A 19,232-nucleotide genomic window follows, 5' to 3' on the forward strand; every position below is an offset into this window, starting at 1 on the left:
CAAGAAAGGGGCCAAACCTAAGGGAAAAAAAGTAATACAATTTACTATAAAAATCCTGATTGGAAAGATATTCCATATATGGTCCATCCTCTTTGAGTTGATCTAGATTTTTTTCAGTGCCATTTCTGATTTAAAGGACAGTTCTGAAAAGATGATTGTAATTTTTCAGAGCAGTTGTGTGGCATTTTATTTTCACTTTATAAGGGAGATGTAGCGAAATGCTACAGTTTTTCCTTTTAAGTAGTTCTTTTACTGGGGGAAGGCAAATCCTTCCTTGTATCCAGTGTTCATCCTAAGTTTTGACACTGAGGTGTGAGATGTGTTTCAGATAGATTTCAGTGTTTACAGTCTGAGGTTTGCTTCCTTGGACTGTCAGCCTGAGACAATAGGCATAGCTATTGCTGACGCAGAATAGCAGAGGGAGAAGGACTGAATGGCAAGTTTTCTTTGGAAACTGAAAGGGACACTTCACATGCACCCGAGGAAACCTCAGAAAGGACAATATTTAAAAGTATTTTTGGGTCAATATATTAGGATTGCTGGCAGGTTAGTAACACCTTTGAACTGTGAGCACCTCCAGATGTCCCAATGAATAGCTGAGTAAACTATTGCAAGTCACTTGAACCTCCCTCAGGCAGGAATCTCAGCTGTAAAAACTGACATGGAAGCATGGCTCTTCGTGACTTTTGAGCGCTGCTGCCAAAGAATGATTTTTAAATCCATATTTGTGTTCTGGCATCAGTAAAAGAGTGGGAAATGGCTGGTGAAGGAGATGGGGGAAAACAGAGACCTGTTGAGGCTGATCCGAATGTGGTAGGTTTTTCTAAAGGTAGGAAATTTGGAGGCTGTTGATACAAACCAAGTGGAGTAATACTAGAATAATAATAGTAATTCTAGAATACTAGAATGCTAGTAATACTAGAATATCTTGCTGACTAGACACTGGAATTCAGCTTTTAATTTAGTTAAGTGGAAAGAAAAACCAATTTTTGACCTTTTGTAGGGAGAAAACCTAAGGAGAAGAATGAACTGTATTTTTTCTTTCTTGGAGATGCAATTTTCTAAAGTTCTGCTTCAGAAATTGACAATTTTTGACAATTGTATTTTGCAGTCCATTCTGAAAGAGGGTAAATGAAGATAAACTAAGATATCTTTAATATCATTAAAACACTTTTTTTTTTTTTGGTGTCATTACTGGTAGATTTTTACTTCAAAACTAAAAAATTTCTGCCTTGTGGATAGTTTCACCTTCAAAAAAGTATCTGAAAGTCTCTCCAAATTTTTTGTTTCTGGTCATGGCTACCTCAATAATGTTGTTTAATAGGGGTATACAGTGAAGAGAAGCCACACATGCATTAGTTGCCTTTGTGGAATTGGGAATTTTAAGTCACCGTGCACTGTTTAAGGTCCAAAAGTCAGGTCTGTTGAGGGAAGCTTTTAGCATCTTCTTTAGAAGTCACAGAGTGGAAATAGCAGTTTGCCGCACTTGCACAGTTTGGCAAAGATCTAACCTTTTTGAATTCATTGCTTGTGAGTTATTATTTCTAATCACATGCTTGATTGAATCCACCTAAATAACTTTGACTGAAAAGGCCAGGAGTTGAATCCAAAACCAAGTATATATTTTAAGTGAAAATAGGTATCATCATGGAATGTGTTCTCAGTCAGCGCTTGACATTCATCTGAATATATAGGCTAAAAGGAGGGGAAAAAAAAGGGTAGAGAAGGCAAGCACTGTTCTGTCCTTTGGCAGGAGCAGTGTTTGAAAAACTGTGATTGAACTCTGAGAATGAAAATGGAAGCCCTGGATCACACAGAGAAATAATAAAACTGGGCCCTGATGGTGTTATGCTAAGTGTGGTTAATATTGTGAATGTGCTAGGAGAGGAAAATCAAGTGACGCTTTGAAATTGTTCCAGAGATTGCCAAGTAATTTCGGACCTTCAGAAAGCTACCTATAAATGAAAAAACTGATTTTTAGAATAAAACAGGACCACATGCATATGTTATTAGTGCTTGGAAGATGCACAGTGTAGTCTTGCCAGAACATTTCTCAGATGAGATTATCTTAGATGAGTGATCTTTTTTTCAAAATGGCAGAAACTCCCAAGGAGGCATTTTTCAGTTTTTCCTAAGTTGAAAGGCGTTAGAGATTATGACACTGGAATAGTCAAAATGTAAATTATTTTATTTTCAGGAACAATGTGCAAAAGAGAATTGGTGCTGGGTTTGTTTGATTTTGGCTTTTTCTTTTTTTTAGTAAGATAAAAGTAATGCTACTTGCATATTCTCTTTTTACAGGTATTGGAGCTTTTTTTTTCCCTCTGTCCTTCAGACATTTCACAAGAAGTATCAAAAGTTTTGACTTGGTTAGAACATTTGGTTTCTTCCAGGTAGATGATGCTAGTGGAGCATCCAACCTCAACAAAATTGTTTTACATTTGCAGATGTAAGATTTGCATTTTATGGATGTCATAAATGAGAGTAAAATGTGAATCCATGTTAGTTCATGTGATATTGGGAAGAGTACTTTGTGAAGTAGGATAGCGACCACAGACAGGTGTTTGGCTGTGGCTTCCCTTGGGATCAGAAGGTTAGACAAACTGCCCCTAGGATTTAAACAAGGCAGTTGTTTTGTGTCACTTTAATTATCCCTATGTTTTGTGAGCTAGTCACTCAAGTGGTCTGGAAATATTAGGAAATTGGAGGCTTTAACAGCTTTGAGGGCAGAGTTCTGATTGGGTTTGTTTGGTATTCATTCACTTTGTGATAGTCTTAATGCAAGTGATGGGCTGTTTAGAACCATGAGGCATGCTTAGTGCCAGTAGAAGATTAAATCGAGACACTATCTTTCAGCAGGAAATGCTTCTCTGTCCAATTTTATTTATATGAATTTACACGGCAACTCGGTTATCTCTGCTTGGGGTCATTACTTTGATTTTAACTTAGCAATTTAACTCCTGAAGTGCTTCAAGTAAAAATGTCCTTGAAGGAGTAATAAGTTTAAATAGCTCTGAATCAGTTGAAAATAGTTTTTTAATTTAGTTCAGACTGGGAGCACAAACAGGAAAACAAATAAATGGATGAGGAAAGAAGAGATTAAGCATAAATACTCACAGTGTGCCATACAGTTAAAGAACTAAGAGATGGGACAGAAAGGTCAAACATGTCCCTTTCTAGCATCCTGGTATTATTAAATATCTAGTGACAATAAGTAAAAAGTAATCAGCCCAATAATATTTACTTTAATACTTGGGGATTTTTTTGTTTGGCTTTCATTTTTCAATGATATGACTGATACAGGAGATGTAAACATGTAACTATCGCTTCCTAAAGTAACAATTTAGTTACTAAATGAAGAGAAAGCATCTTAACATAAATAAAATACAAATCTCTAGTAATTTCAGCCAACCCATTTCTTTTATAAAGCACTTGAGATTTTATTTTCATTAGCACTGAGAGGCACTTTGAAATGAGTAACTAGCAAATAAGCAAACTGAGATAATTCAAGTTTATACTGTTGAGTTAATAAAACTAATAAAATCTCCACATTTCCCAAAGTTTTCCATTATTACTATTTAATTTTTTATACTGCAGAGAAAATTGTTAGGGTTATATAGTCTTAGGCATCATGGATATTTTCTTTACCAGTTTTATGTTCTTTTATGACTTGATGAAGAAAATGAGGCTTGTTTTGTAGCTTGTGAACAAGGAAAAGGCGTCTTTTTAGCGGTTTAATCTGGGTGATTGTTTGGTTCCTCATTGTCTTTTGTCTGATGTATGTTTGAAGGTTCATTTCTTCAGCAGCTTTTTCTCTAAGAGGTCTCTGGGAGCACAGTGTACATTTTACAAACTTTCTAATAAATAGTTTGTTAGGGTTGCCTTTCCTGTGGTAGTTATTCTGTTTTATTAATACCCTCATGAGTATAAACATCAAGAGTTGCAGTTCCACATAAGGTGCCCCAGTCACTTACATTCTGCACAGCACTTTGCTTTGCTGCACAGTTCGCAGTTTTTACCTTGTATGGTGGCAGAAAATTTTTAATTTTAATTATTTTATACCCCCTCTTCTTTTCTCTACATTCTTTTGTGTTTGTGATGGTTTTCCTCCTCTCCTCTCCTCTCCTCTCCTCTCCTCTCCTCTCCTCTCCTCTCCTCTCCTCTCCTCTCCTCTCCTCTCCTCTCCTCTCCTCTCCTCTCCTCTCCTCTCCTCTCCTCTCCTCTCCCTCTCCTCTCCTCTCCTCTCCTCTCCTCTCCTCTCCTCTCCTCTCCTCTCCTCTCCTCTCCTCTCCTCTCCTCTCCTCTCCTCTCCTCTCCTCTCCTCTCCTCTCCTCTCCTCTCCTCTCCCTCTCCTCTCCTCTCCTCTCCTCTCCTCTCCTCTCCTCTCCTCTCCTCTCCTCTCCTCTCCTCTCCTCTCCTCTCCTCTCCTCTCCTCTCCTCTCCTCTCCTCTCCTCTCCTCTCCTCTCCTCTCCTCTCCTCTCTCCCTCTCCTCTCCTCTCCTCTCCTCTCCCCTCCCCTCCCCCCCCCCTCCCCTCCCCTCCCCTCCCCTCCCCTCCCCTCCCCTCCCCCCCCCTCCCCTCCCCTTCCCTCCCCTCCCCTCCCCTCCCTCCCCCCCCCCTCCCCTCCCCTCCCCTCCCCTCCCCTCCCCTCCCCTCCCCCTCCCTCCCTCCCCCCCTCCCCTCCCTCCCCCTCCCCTCCCCCCTCCCCTCTCCTCTTCTTCTCTTCCTTTTCCCTCCCCCTTTCCCTCTTTTCCTTTTCCTTTTCCTTTTCCTTTTCCTTTTTTCTTCTTTTCCTTTTCCTTTTCCTTTTCCTTTTCCTTTTCCTTTTCCTTTTCCTTTTTCCTTTTCCTTTTCCTTTTCCTTTTCCTTTTTTTTTTTTTCTTTCTATTTTTCTTTTTTCTTTTTTCTTTCTTTTTTATTTCTTCTCCTCATTAAGGAGAGGGAACTGTCATCTGAGTTAGAAATATGGAAGCTTGATTTAAAAGATCATTGATCATTTATCTAATGGAATTTTTTTTAAAAAAGCATATTTTACCTTATTACATGCCTTTCTTGTCATTATTTGGATCACTGCCTGTAGTATGCACTTCATAGTAATAAGAAACCTACTTTTAATTGCAAACAGTCTGGGAATAGACTAATATAATAGGCCAAATAACAAGGCAGGGTGATGTAAAGATTGTTCAGTAAGGTGTGATGCTAAACATATATAGTTCTTTTGTTTTATAAGAGGATATTTTGCATTATGCCAGGTGGCTTTTTGTCCCAAATTTTTTAGGTATATTGTAATTTGCATTCATTATCTTTTATTAACCATGTTACATTTAAATCTCAGTAAATATCAAAAAAGAAGACAATGGGATGGTGAGCAGAGTAAAAATGCATACAAAATAGCCCCGAAAAATTTAAATAATCTAAAACTATGAATACACAAAAGAATATTTCAATGAGTTTTTAATTAGATTATGTAATTTCTTTAGTTTTTAAAATAAGCCACTAGCTAAGTTATTTTCTTTATTGACTTCATGATTAGTCAAGTATTGTGATCGCTACATTGTATATACATAAGCAGGGATGTGTATTTGTCTGAGTGCATGTGTTTGTATCTCTTAGTATATCTGTGTGGATATGTATATATTCTTTAAAAAAAAAACAAGCAAAACCCTTTTTTTTTCCAATAATGCAATGGCACTGACTTTAAATAAATGTAATTTCTAAATATACCAATTATTTTTATAACATGACCATTAATTTCACTCCTTATATGGCAGCATATCAGAGAGAGGACATAGAAGAGATGAAACCACTCTTTGTTTAATATTCTTTATTTTGACTTTCTTCCACTTCTCCTTGTAGCCAAAATGAAGACAAAACACTTTGTGCAGAAGAGGGAGAAAAGCAGTTCTTGACTGAGCAGATGTCTTGCTTTTTCTCACTTTGCCTTTGTGGTAGCGATGTGGTGTCCTGGACAAAGGCATGCCTTGGAATGAGCGAGCCATCAAGTGAAAATAATTTCAGTGAATAACTGAAGAAGAGATTATTTTTTTTTCCTACATCTTTATTCTGTGCTGTTCAATTCCAGTGTTTCCATCTCACAGTGGTTTGTGAGTCTGATTTACGGCTTGCTGCCCATTGTCAGTCCCCTCTTCTTCTCCCTTCTTTTTGGCTTTGTGTGAGCATCACATGAGTCAGTAAGGAGTTAATTTCCAATGAATACTGCTAGGAGCTTCTCTGCAGTGTTTCGTGCAAGGTTTTGGTGTTTCGTGCCTGTCACTGCCCCTCTTTCACGCCTCTGTGGGTATGGAAATGTTTGGAGACAGAGTGGGGAGCGGGTTGTGGGCTTGGTGCTGCAGCCCCCTGACCGCTGGGTGCATCGCCCACCGACAGTGCTCCCTCATGCTCCTGTGCCATGCGTGACACGCAATGCTCGGGGGAGCGCAGCAGAGACAGCGCGTCCCAAATCTGCCCTTCCAGAAATTTCTCTCCAAAGCCAAGTCCTCCTCCATCTCAGGGTGGGGGAACCCCAACAGCACCGGGGCCGCTGTAAAAGTGCCAGCTGGAGCAGCGATAAAATGTGGATGACGGCAGCAGTCAGTCATGTAATTGTATTTTGTTGCTGCTGGCTCTTAGGAGTCTTAGATTTGATGCCTGAAACCTGTGTGCTGCATCGAAAATGGCAGCCAGTCTTTTTCGTGGCACTCTTGCTAAGAGCGTAGCTCTCTGATAGCCGTGCATTTTTTTATCCTCTGTGCAACTCTCAGCAAAGTAAAACACTGGGAAAGGAGCACCCGTGAAGCAATGAGGAAAGGGAGTGGTTCAGCATTTTTAGACGATAAGATGTAAAAGTTAATAGCTCAGCAGTTTCAGGGGTTGTTTTGCTTTCTACCTAGATTTGTTAGTATGACTTCGATACGCAGGCTCCCTTTGAGTAGTGAAGCCAGTTCATGTATTTGCTGCAATGCTTAGGCTTTCAAAGCCTGATTTATTGGAAAATATGGAAATACCAATGATGCAGTGTTTACTAGTCTGTCTGAAATGGATATTATAACCTCTGAACCTGAAAGAAAAAATATGTCATACTTCCTAAGATTATTGCGCTCGGCAGAATTTCTCTGTGCATTATATTTTCTTTGTATGTTCAGAAACAGAAAAATCTATAGAATTCAATGAAACAAAAAAAAAAACCCAAACCTCTGAAAGCCAGCACAGTTGGCACAAAATACTATAATTTTTTTCTCCAAATGAAAATTGTTGAAGCATTTTGTTTCCTTCTATAAAAATATTACAGTTTGGTGGGCTGTTTCATACCTTATCAATCTATTTGAGCCTGAAAATAAATGAGGGAGTATAACTGAAGCCTTGGTTTTGAAGAGATTTTGTTATTTTCTTCCATGTGGCCATCAATTTGGGTGTTAGCTGTCCTTTACTGTCATTAACCTTATTGAAAACACTTCCTTTTTGGTTATTTTCCTTAATTTTTTTTTTTTACTTTATTTTGTCTTTCATCAAAATAAATTGCATTTTTTACCATAATCTTCTGAGTTGTCAAACTTGATCATCTTTTTTTAGTTAGCTATAGTGGAAATACAGGAAAAGTAGAATACAGACTAGTTTCATTTGAAAATATTTTATTGTTTAGAAAGTAGTGTTCAAAAGGAATAAATTACTCCCCCTTTTATTATTCTTTGTTTGTATTATGCTTTTAAATGCCCCTGCATTATTCTTTACAAAGGATGTTTCTTGTGATTGTTCTTGTAACTGTGTTTGACTGTGTGCTGACAGAAAGCCGTTTTGCCAGTGATTCAGCAAGAATCTCAAGCTGAATCTCCCAGCCACCCTTTTCTTTGGGATTGTTTGGAGTGGTAACTACAAAAATTGTTATTTGTTATCACTGTTATTTTTTCTTAACTGTTCAGGCTAGTATCTCGGCTGCTTGCCAGTTTTAGTTTCATTTCACTCAGGAATTATTTGCTTCATTCTTACTCCAACCTGCCAATCCTGCAGCTCATGTTTGTAACAGGGCTGAACACATCAAAGGAGTCAGAGCCCCAGGAAGGGGGAAGTAGGGCAGTCCTCATTGGCACAAAAGGCAATTAATTTTAATTGTTAGAATTATTATTTCCTTAATCTATAAGGGAGTTTTAGTAATGGAAATTCTGGGAATTAAGTAAGTATTTTCAGTGGTAAATCATGAGTGTTTGAGAATAATAGTTTTTTGTGTGGAGGCTTGGAGCCCTGTCCCAGTCCTGAAAACAATATGAGCAAGGCTGCTGGCATCCCACGAGGGGCACAGGAGGGCTCCGAGCAGTTGGTGCCATGTTGAACATGAGGAGTTGTTGTCACAGGGCTGAATCCACAGAAACTACCAAAGAGGCAGGCCTGCCTGTAACACACATGCCAAGTACTGGAATATTTGCTGTGAAGGAGCAAAGGCTTTAGCTAGAACTGTTTTAATAACTGTTTCAGATTAACACCAAACAAAGAAAGGTACTTGTTTTTGCAGTAATTTGTCCCAGATGCTATTTATTGTGCATAGGTCTGAAGCTTGCATTTCAGTGGAATGAATATTTTGGTCAGAGCCAAAATCAGAAACAGACGGATGGTAAGGAGGAAGAGCTGCCCCCTTTGGAAGAAAATGGGGATCCTTGCATTTAATTAGCCAGCCTAATCTCTTCTCCCCAGTAAGTGATACGATCTGTTTCTTTTTTAAATCGCGTCCTTGTTGTTTGGGTAGTAGTAAAAGTAGTCCATTCCTTGACCTTCTCCAGTTGTTGTGCATCCCAAGGTGGGTTGCAGTTGTGCTGCTTCTCTTTACTGCCACGCTGTGGAAAAAGAAGCCTGGCTGGGATGCTGTACTGTGTTTTCCACAGCATGGCAGTAAAGCAAAACATTGCAGCTTTATTTCACTTACAAGCAGGGTTGGCTCTTCTTTTCTTTCCCCGCGTTTCTTCCCACTCATACTAAGCAGCCAGTAGATGTATCCTTACAGTTTTTATCTGGTGTAGGGGATTGATGTGCTGCTCTTTCCCATACAGCGTCCATGTGTTGACTGAAAAAATCGCTACGTAAAGAAATGGATTTTAAATAATGTGCTTCTGATTTAAGCATGTAGATGTGAATTTAACCATCAGCACCATATTGGGAGTCTGTATGGAAGAGAGTGGTGTTGAGAGTCACATTTCAGAGCCTGGGACTGAAAGGCATCACGTGGTAGGAGGAGCATGCTGAGGGAGGAGAGCCTGATGCTGTGCAGCACTTGGGCCAGCATGAAAATATTTCTTGAGAGAGGAAGTCTGTTCTGGGGGGAGCAAATGTGCTTCGACAGAGTCTGCATGGAGCCAGTAATTTTTGATTCTTGAGCCTTGGACTCATGCCAGGTTAGCTTTTGGTGACCAGCTGGACGGATTTACTGAATGACACTTAGGTAATAAAAACCAGAGTTTTAGCAGTTTAATTTTTCTGATCCACTAACCCTGTACTGTAGATGTAACTAACAAAAAAATGTGCCATGTTTGCCATCCACATGCTGATACTGTTTTCAACGAAGAAAGATAGTCCTAATGTCTGCTTTATCTGCTCTCTCCTGCACTGTTTTTGGAGTTATTTATTTATGTTTTTTTGTCTTATTCTTGTCTGTTCCCAGTTCCTGGATTTCTCTTTTGCCTTCAAAACGGTGAAAGACTACAGGAGTAAGCACCTGGGGAAACTCACAGCCCTCCCTTTCACTCTGCTTTGCTCCTTTTCAGGAGAAAAAGCAGTTCAAGAAATATTAGGAAGTCAAGCCTGCTCTAAGATACTGCCAATTAAAGGCCATTCAAAGTCACATGAAAAATATTTGGTTTTCTCACCTATTGCACCTTAAATGACACTAAGTAATTCTTCTTTCTGATTGATCTCATGTGTTCAAGGAATAATTGATGCTTTAATGTAACAACACATGGGCATAGCTGTCTAGAAATATTTAAATTTGTTTTGTCACAAGAAAAGTCTTTTTAAGTTTCAGCCTCTACAGCCTGTGCTCCTGTGAACAGCTGGGAGAATAAATACATATGACAACAATGCTATGACAACTATGGGGTTTTAATTGTTTTGTTTTTGCTGTGTGAGGGTTTGTTGGATTTTCTTCCTTTCTTTCATGTGTTTGGTTTGGGGTTTTTTTCCCCTTGAGGGAGATCGGGGTAGCTCACTGGCTTAGCTTTCATCCTGGTTTTTTGGACTCAGTCAATCCTTAATTAAATTTGTGGCAGAGGGCTTTGTTGAATATTGCACCATGTGATGGTGAATGGGTTTGTGTAATACTAGTATTATATGAATAGTACTAAAATAGACTGAGACTGCATGGTGTTTTCCAGTAGGAGGATGTAGAAAAGTGCTGCTGTCTCTTCCCAGAGGTTATTAGGTGTCACCAAAGAGTGGTCGTACCAAAACTAGATTTAGATGTTTTAGGATTACTCCTGCATCATAAAAATAACAACAATAATGGTAGTTACTGCTAGAAGAACCTGTAATTTTCCGGGGAAACCATTTTTTTTTTGTTATGTGTGTTCTTAGCAAGGAAAAATACTTTTCCTGCTTAAAATCATTAAGGGTGTTGCAGTGGGGTTGAGAGTGAGGTAACTTTATTAAGAAATCAGAAGTTCAGTGAAAAAAAAAAAGCTACTTTAGCTATGGGTATCTTTTGTGGTGTTTACTACAAAGAACATGAAAGCAAAACATTCCAAAAAGTCATTCTAACCTTCCTTTTTCTTAATTGTTGTCTTCAGGGTTTTTTAACTTAAATATTCTTTTCCTAAGGACTGAACTGAAAGACACGATTAGTTGTTTCCAAAAAGGTGAGAATATATTTAATCACAGGCAGTAACAGACAGGATAGTGCATGCCTCTGACTGGCATCCCAAGTACCTGATGTTGGGGATATTACATTTAGAACTTTTTTCCAGTGACACTGGAAAACAATTTTTTTTTTTTTGGTGCATATGACTGTGAACATGCTTGCAGTAAACTAAGAATCTACTTTTATGTGCGTGTTAGACTGCAGAAAGGCATATTGTTACAGTATTGTTTTTGCTACATCGCCTGTTGAGGGGCTTACTGCAATAATAATCTGTCAATCTAGGACTGAAGTACATAATTACACAGAAAAGCTGGACTTTGAAAAGCACTTGCTGCTACCTAGCTGTCTCTGATTCATTCTCCCATCAGGGAAAGTCAAAGTGCTACAACAGTTAAAGGAAAACCAGTCTTGATTGCATCTGTCTGCTTTGACCAGGCAGTCTTATTTTGTTTTTCTGTGATTGCACTTAAAATTTTATCCTATTCTGTCTCTAAAAAATGTGTCATCTGTGGAGTCAGGTTCACTTTTCTGGTAGATTCCTTCTCGGGAGGAATGTTCAGCTCTTGTGTAATTTGGTTTCTAAGCAGTTCTGATTTGTCTGGAAATTTGAAGTCCAGATATTTGCCTTTTGAATTATGGCTACGTAGGTGGAATAAGCATGGAGGGAGAGACAAGAGTCAGAGAAGATGTGAGTAATAAAATGTGGAGAGGCAGAACTATCTTTGGGGAACTGGAGATTGTCAGCTCTTCAGTGGTCTGGAACACCTTGTGCTGTGTCCATCCACTAGTTCCTTCTGTTTCCTCTTCCGTTATCTGTGACTTTGGTTTTCATCCCACCCTAAAATGACCTGAGCTGATTTGACACGAAGGTGAAAATGATGGTAAGGGATAGGAGGCTGTTATGCCCAGGAGTACTAATTTAGCTATTAGTTAACAATGGCTGTTGAACTTGTTCTCCTTGAGTGCATTACGTGAAGTATTACAGTAATAAGTTGGGAGATAGTCATGAGAAGATGTGAAAGGGAAGAATTCCTCCAGGGCATGAATATTTTTTTTTTTAAATTTGGATTCTTAGTCCCATGCATGCTTTACTTACTGTATGTTAAATTTAAATCTTAGCCTGTGAAGGTTTTTGTTTGGTTGTTTTCATTTTTTTTTCTGCATAGGGAACAGTTTTGTCCATGGTGATGTGCTTTGTTAAGAGTTGTTGTTTTGGCCTTTAGAAGGGATGATGGAATACAAGGGAAGTTTGATCCAGCAACTGGATTACCATCCACAAAACTGTAGTGGAGCATTTGACCTCCAGTTCCAGTTTGTAGCTCACTTAGTAATTAAAACTGATGTTCTGAAATTGCAGTTTTACGGGATAGTATGATACTTGGATAAGGAAAAAAGTTAATTTTTTTCTTGAATAAGTTGCTCTACCAGTTATGTTTATTTCAATGACTGAGTTGCCTCTATTGTGCAGATTACTTTATATTCTTACGTGTGCTGTTTGTAGTGGAGAGATCAGTGTTCACTTGCTTTTGCTTGTGCATGCACACATACACATGCTTATTTTCTCTCAAAATTTAGGGGGTTAAGGAATGGAAGGAGACGAATATAAACAGAAAAACCACATCCTGACAGCTGCCTCTAGTTAGTCCTGTTTTCCCCCCAGAGTTTTAAATCTTATGGTGGCTTCTAATTTGTCCCACATGAGTCTCCTCCCAATGGGGCTGTTTTCCGTTTCCTTTTTACTTTCATTTGATCCAAAGTAAACAGTTAGCAAAGAATGAACCAATTCAGACAGCTGTCAATGGACCATCAGCTTTCAGGTGTCTCAAACAGGAAGAAGAGGGCATGCTATTTTGAAGGTACAAAGGGAAAATGGTTTTGAAACCTGATGCCTATGTGGACCAGAAAAGTATATCCAGGTCAAATCTGTTTAAGACAATATGGTCACAGTATGTCTAGGAGATAAATTTTGAGATGCCCATTAGTGTTTTTTAACACATGTATGAACCTCTTCATGCAAAAAGCATTTTAGATTAAAAATCCGTTGGGTGCGTGACTTAGGTTTAAAAATCACAACACTTCACTAGTAATTCATGAGATCATAACACACTTTCCAAAGAGACGTGTTGAAGGATGCAAATGTTGCATCTGCCAAGTATGGTAATGCTACATTTGTTTGCTGATTTTTAAGATGTGGTTCCCTTCAAAGTCTGAATGCATCTTCTTTTATGTAAAGGAGTGTCCAGGAGCATGGTAGATAACCCACCTTTCTCTTAGAGATGTATAGAACATGTCAGAACAGCTTTCTTCTGCCTGTCCAGTTAGGTTTTTCTCTTCTAAGTACAAATTACTTACCTTGCCTGTAAGACTCAACAAAGTAATTTATCATGTCACTTGAAAACTTCTCTAGTCCGCGTTTAGGGAAGATCTAAAGGATTCCCATGGCATTTCCTCCAAAAAAAACTGCCAAACCAAACCAAGAAATGATGCCAAAATAATACACTTTGTATTGAGGTCTCCAAAATAAGTGGCATTGCAGCTACTTGCCTGCAGGTCAGTATTGGCTTTGCCTTCCTGTGTTAGAGTAAAACCTATCTCACCAGCTATATTTGGCTGTGCAAAAGCCCATCACTCTCTTACTGAAGCTCTGCTTGCACTGAAATTTAGAGCTCTGTCTACACAGACACCCTTCCTGTTTGCTTTGGTGACATGTTGTGATATTTTTTCCTACTCATCTCTTGTGCAGTTTCTGTAAGAATGATTTTCAGAGAGGTGATTCTTCCTACAATGATTTGTGGTATATTTTTGTAATGGACCTCTGGGGACCTAGTGCAGTGTAATGCATGTTCTCCCATTTCTCAGAGAAAGTGATACACTGGAACAAAGTGACCTGTGTGTCTTAATTTTTACTTTCTTCAATTTCTATTATGTGGAAATAACTAATAGTAAAGTAATTCTGCACTGATAAATAACAATGCAATTGGTCCTGAACACCTAATTTTTTCTCAAGCAAATAGTCCTGTTGTTTACATCTGAACTTCAGGGAGAAGTGGGATCCAAGGGAAACAGGCTCCTAAAGGGTAAAATAAACTCTGGTCCTCACAGTAGAGCTGTAGAAAAGGAACATAATGAAGACTATCTGGGGGTTGGAAGCGCTTGCCAGGAAAAGTTGGTTCTGCTGAAAATGAGGAGAGCAACGTGTGGCAGAAATGGACCCTGAGATCTGTCAGCTCTTGTGAGAGGGAAAGGCAGATTAGAGGAAGCTTGGGGTCAGGACACCTCTGGGAAAACTTTTGCACACAGGGTTGAAAACAAGCGGACTGAGGCAAGCTTAAATAAACCTTGAGTTTCAGGGAAAGCAAGCAGTAGAGCCTGTAGGTGGCATAGGGTTCCTCGTGTGGTTTTTTTAAATGAAATTGCACAGCTGCCCAGTGAAATGTCAGAGAAACACAGGGATCTGTGCTTGTGATGACTGCTGCAGGGATGCTAGTGGGAGGCTGAGCTTAAGGGCAAGTACAAGTGTCTTCTGGGGTGGGGGCAGCTGAGGTGTTGAACTATAGTTCAGTATAGACAGCAGGTCTGCTATCTGTATTCTGTGCACTGTTAACACTACCAATTATTAATTTTATTCTACTTTTAAAAGGGAATTTGTTTGGTTGGGTTTTTTTTAATTTGGCACGGCTGGTAAAGCTGACACATTTCACAGCAGTTGCTGTGAGTGTTTCTGTTAGCATGACATCTGGCTAAGTGAAAATATCCCAAATTTCTCTCTGCCCTCACAGTGTTTTGCAACTGTTTCAGTATTTGTTTTGGTGAAATAAGTGGGATTTTGGTAAAGTACAGTAACAAACCAGGCACATGGTGTGACTCTTGGGACTGTTCAGTGCAGGGCCAGCAGTTTTCCTCAGTGATCCTTCTGAGTCCCTTCCAGCTCAGGATATTATGTGATTCTCTGATTTCTGTTGGACATGTATGTCTAAGTGAACAAGTTATGTTGTGAGTTATATGGTATTTTCCCTACTTATGCTCATGAGCTAAAGGAATTGTAGTTGCCAGGGAAGGGGGCAGAATTGATGAGGGAGGAGGAGTCCTTTGCTGGAGTCCAGAGCTGCAACAGCAATAGGAAGGCGCACAAAATCAAATATGTTGTGCCAGAACAAGAAAACAACGCATGCACACACGGTGTGTGTACACAAATGTGTATATTTATGCTACTGTGAAGAGGTGGTTTATATTTATGCTACTGTCACAGGGGCAGGTGTTGAAATCAGTATCAACAGTGCACAGTTTATGGGATTTATATCGCTGGCACCACTATTTGCCCAACTAGGTATGGTAACACATGCCTGTCTCCTTCAAAACATTGCTTTCATCTCCAGCTAATGCTGCTTAATGGGCCTGGATAAGGACTGAGTAAACAGAAGAAGAAGTTGCGTGGTATGTGTGTGTGTGTGTGTATTTGTATGTATTCAGCTTCACTGTTTTTAGTCTCCCCCTGCCAACTTGGTGAAATGGCAATTAGAAAGATGTTGCCTGGAATGGAGGACGGGCCTTGAGTGGCTCTCACCTGTTTTTACATGCTTTTACTTCAGCTGAATCATTACTTTCTCTTGAGTTGCCTTAGAAGTGAATTCAGCACTGCTGGAACAAGATAAATAAATCATCTATATCTGTACATATTTACTAATTTCTGTGCTAAAGTATGAGAAAAGAGAAGAGGTAGAGATACTGCAGGCTGATTTTGGAGATGGATGTGGGGCACCTAGTTGGAAATGAGATCTTTTGCTCTGTTATTCTATCCCCACCCCAGCTCCCCACCTTGAATTATCATAACATTTTTACAAAGAAACATAGTATGGGTTTCATTCTTGACATGACAGAGCTTACCAAGAGAGCCAAGTATTTGCTGGGATCTTTGCTTTGGACTTCTCCTTTAGATTTTTCTAAGAGGCTGTTTATGCCCCTCGTCTACTTCCCATTCCCAGTTCTGTCTTCCAGCAGAAAAAACAAGAATCCTTCTTCTTACCAAGTTGTTAAAAAGCCTTCTCCTGCCTCCTCCTCCATCTTGTGCCCTGAGCTATATGAGGGGACATAAAGACACATGTCTACTGCATTGCATCATTTGTAAGAAAAACAGAGTAATGCAAGTTCTTCAGGGATTTTCATGAAGTTGAAGTGCAGGTAACTGAAGCAGCTTGAAAGAAATACAATTTTCTGCATGTTTTTTTCTTTGTAAGCTAAATCTGAGGATGCAGTCAGACCACAGCAGTCATGTACGGTGAAAAAACCACCGTTTGTTGTTAGTCTTGTTTCTTGTCTATTCAGTGTCTTAAGCTAGTAATAGATCCTGGCCTCCAGTGCAAGGTGTAGCTGTTTCCCAGTGTGTCCCTGGTCTACGTGGTTGTTTCTGCATTTATTAAATGACACGGAGGATCTCCCTTTGCAAAGAGTTGTTGCCTTTCCCATTCCTTATGAAGATGAATTAATATTTTTTCTCTCTTAATTAGGTTCCATCTGCTGTTGCTGTCTTGAATTCTAAAGGTTATAGTTATTACCATATTCATAAAATCACCCAGCTGTGTAAGAGAACTCTAACAACAATTTTAAAGCCAAATTCCTCTATTATGCCTTATTCAGTGTACATTTTGCCATCAGTGATAGGCAAGCTGATCGTGTGGGGCAAGTCCTGCCAGTGGTTTTCTGTTGTCTTACAGCAAGAAATGTACCATCCTGCCAAGAGAAGTATGTCTGTATTTCAATAAAACTCATACAGACTAGAGCTTCCAAACACAAAATGCCCAAATATCCATAGCTTCTGGATGAAAGTCTTTTTAATATTCTAGCTTCTTCTAAATCTGTAGTGCTTAGAATCTTGTTGCTTGGTATTATAAATTGAATGCCTAAGAATATATAGTGGTATTTAGTTGAGAGTGGATTTGGCATGAACAGGCAGCCTTGGCCTTCTATCTCAAGAAATCTGAAAAGAAAGCCTGAATATAGCAAGATGAATAGTCTGTGAGGATTGAGTGATGATTTATATTCCCATGAAGGGTGAAGAGCACTGGGGGTCTAATTTTATGTGCATGTCACAAGACCTGCAGCTACAAGATAATCACATTGCAATCTTCAGCACAAGGTTAAATTTTCCTTCTCTCTCACCCTACATGCACATGCTTTCTTTGCTTTTCTCCTGTGTGTTCTCACTTGGTCCATAGCAACTATCTGAAGGTAAGGCTTACTTTCATCTGCTTGCCAGTCATCCATTTCTTCTGATCTAGGCTTACACTGGTTCTCTTTTAAATGACAGTATGTTTGCTAAAAGAAAAAAAATAAGAACATCTGTAGATTGCTTGCTGGACATAATCCCTTTCTTTTTAGGATTACCTGTTTGTTCCACTGATACCTAGATAGTGTGGTCACTGTCTGAAATTCCGCTTTAAGAAGCTGTCTGAGTGTCTTGCATTGTGGGTGATTCCCCACACCATCCAGTGGGTGGTTCTCTGTTTCTGCCCCAGCTTCTCTTTCCCCTCAGAGTCTGCAGTCCTGTGCAATATACTTTGCTTCTGGGTTGATCAGAATGAATTTCAGCAGGATGATTTTTGGCATGAGCATCTGGCAATTCCTGCAAATCAGAGATTTGGGGGATTGAGAGTTGCAGTCAAGCAATTCTTCTCTGGTTGATGTTAATAGCTTGTTTTCCCTGGCAACCTGCTTCACCCCTTCACTCAAAATTATTGCCTGTTTAGTGTTGTGTATTCACTTATCCCTGTGCCAGAGGTTACCAGGTTTGTACCTAGGTGCTAAAAGGTGCCTCTTCTCCCTTCACAAGTCAGTGCATTAGGCTGAGCTGTGTAGGAGAGCAAGAACACTGAAGGTTCTGTGTGAAGATGGCTGAGAGGTTGCTCAGTAATGGAGGGGCAGGCTGGCAGCTGGTATTCAGCTGTCCCAGCATGGCTTGCCAGAGACATCTGTCAGTGCCCTCAGTCCTTTGTTATCAAGGTGGTAATTTTTTGCCTGCCTGCAGTGGTGAATTACAGTGCTCAACCCCTGTCTGTGTTCTTGTTTGGATCTATTTCAGAGGTTTTAGTTCCTGTTATTTGATAATGGCCAGGGAGCTCTGGAGCACAGTGGGTTAAATGCTTGTTAATTGCTGTTAATACCTTTTTTGCAGTTGAAAATGATGTACACTTATTCCTCTCTACCTTACATCTCAGCTGGTTCCCTACATGCTGCCTGCCAGGCTCTTGACAGAAGCAGCAATATACTTATCACTGTTGTCTGTGGCTTAAAACCTGTAAGAAGTGTGTGTTTGTGGTGTGCAGACTGAGTTGATTTGTATACTTGACATGCCAGTCCATTCAAATATTGAGGTACTGGAGGAATAATAGCTGTGTTGCCATTTAATTAACTCTTGATGTAGCTGAGAAAGTGCGCACAACTGTGTAATTTACATGCTGACATCTATTTCAGAAAGTAGCAATTTATTATGTGAGCTAAAAATGAGACCACATTTAATTTCAGCTTTTGGTAATAGGGTTTGGTTTTTTTTTTGAGTCCATTGCCAGTGGTAGAGGAGACGTGAGGCATCTCCTCAGTAGGTTTGTTTGTGTAGCATAAATTGTTCACACACTTGCAAAGAGAGCTCTGGGACGTGGGTATTTGACACTGAGCAGTACATTTTCTTTATCTAACAGGCCTTGGTGGACAGAATATATTTGGTTCCTATTTACAGATTAGTCAAAAGTATTTGTTGCTGATCTTTTGCCAAGTTGCTGCATTCATCCCTATCTCCATTATCTTTTGCTGTCTTTAATGACCTCTTGGAATTTTGATAATTTTAGGAAATATCTCTTTGGGGGGCATAGAGTAAGTAAAAAGTGCCCCGACCTCTCTACATCATCTTAATTGCAGTTATGCTCAGGCTTTGGACTTTGCTGCATGTCTTCTTCCATCTTTAGTTTGTGCTTGTTATTCTTGAATTTGATGAGAATCTGTTGTGGATTTTACTGAACTGAGCAAGTCTGCCTGGGCAGGAGTGTAGTGCATGTGTATGTAGCTAACTGGTAGCTTTGTTTATACTTTTGAATTCAAGATTCTGCTCTAGCTACTACAGATTTTTCTCTTTTTTTGGCTTAGAAATATCAACTCCATAGCTTAGAAGGCTGATAAACTAGTAAAAGAATAGTTTGAGTTTTTTTAAATTTTAGGTACCTCTTATTTGTAATTGAAAATTACAGCAATTTAGGTCTAATTTGAAATGTAGAATGCAAGAAGGCATAGATTAATCGTCTCTTGTGTGACTGGTGTCTTTCCTTTTTTTTTTTTTGTGATGATTGAATAGGAAGAAAACCAGTAACACTTTTTTTTTCTGACTTAACTCACAGGTCTAGAAAATTGGTAA

General features: G+C 39.4%; 1 protein-coding gene across 6 annotated transcripts in view; it reads left to right on the forward strand.

The window, feature by feature from the left end:
• Positions 1-19,232, forward strand: part of EFNA5 (ephrin A5) — a 208,296-nt gene that overhangs the window by 38,619 nt on the left and 150,445 nt on the right. Inside the window, exon 1 of one of the 6 annotated variants that reach the window (XM_030969327.1) lies at positions 4,917-9,424. The exons of the other annotated variants lie outside the window; for them this stretch is intronic. Within the exon in view, the coding sequence (XP_030825187.1) occupies positions 9,414-9,424 (11 nt within the window). The 5' untranslated portion in view covers positions 4,917-9,413. Of the gene's footprint in view, positions 1-4,916; positions 9,425-19,232 lie in introns of those variants that run through there. 6 annotated transcript variants of the gene reach the window in all.

This window comes from Camarhynchus parvulus, chromosome Z (assembly GCF_901933205.1).
Source record: "Camarhynchus parvulus chromosome Z, STF_HiC, whole genome shotgun sequence".
Taxonomy (NCBI): domain Eukaryota; kingdom Metazoa; phylum Chordata; class Aves; order Passeriformes; family Thraupidae; genus Camarhynchus; species Camarhynchus parvulus.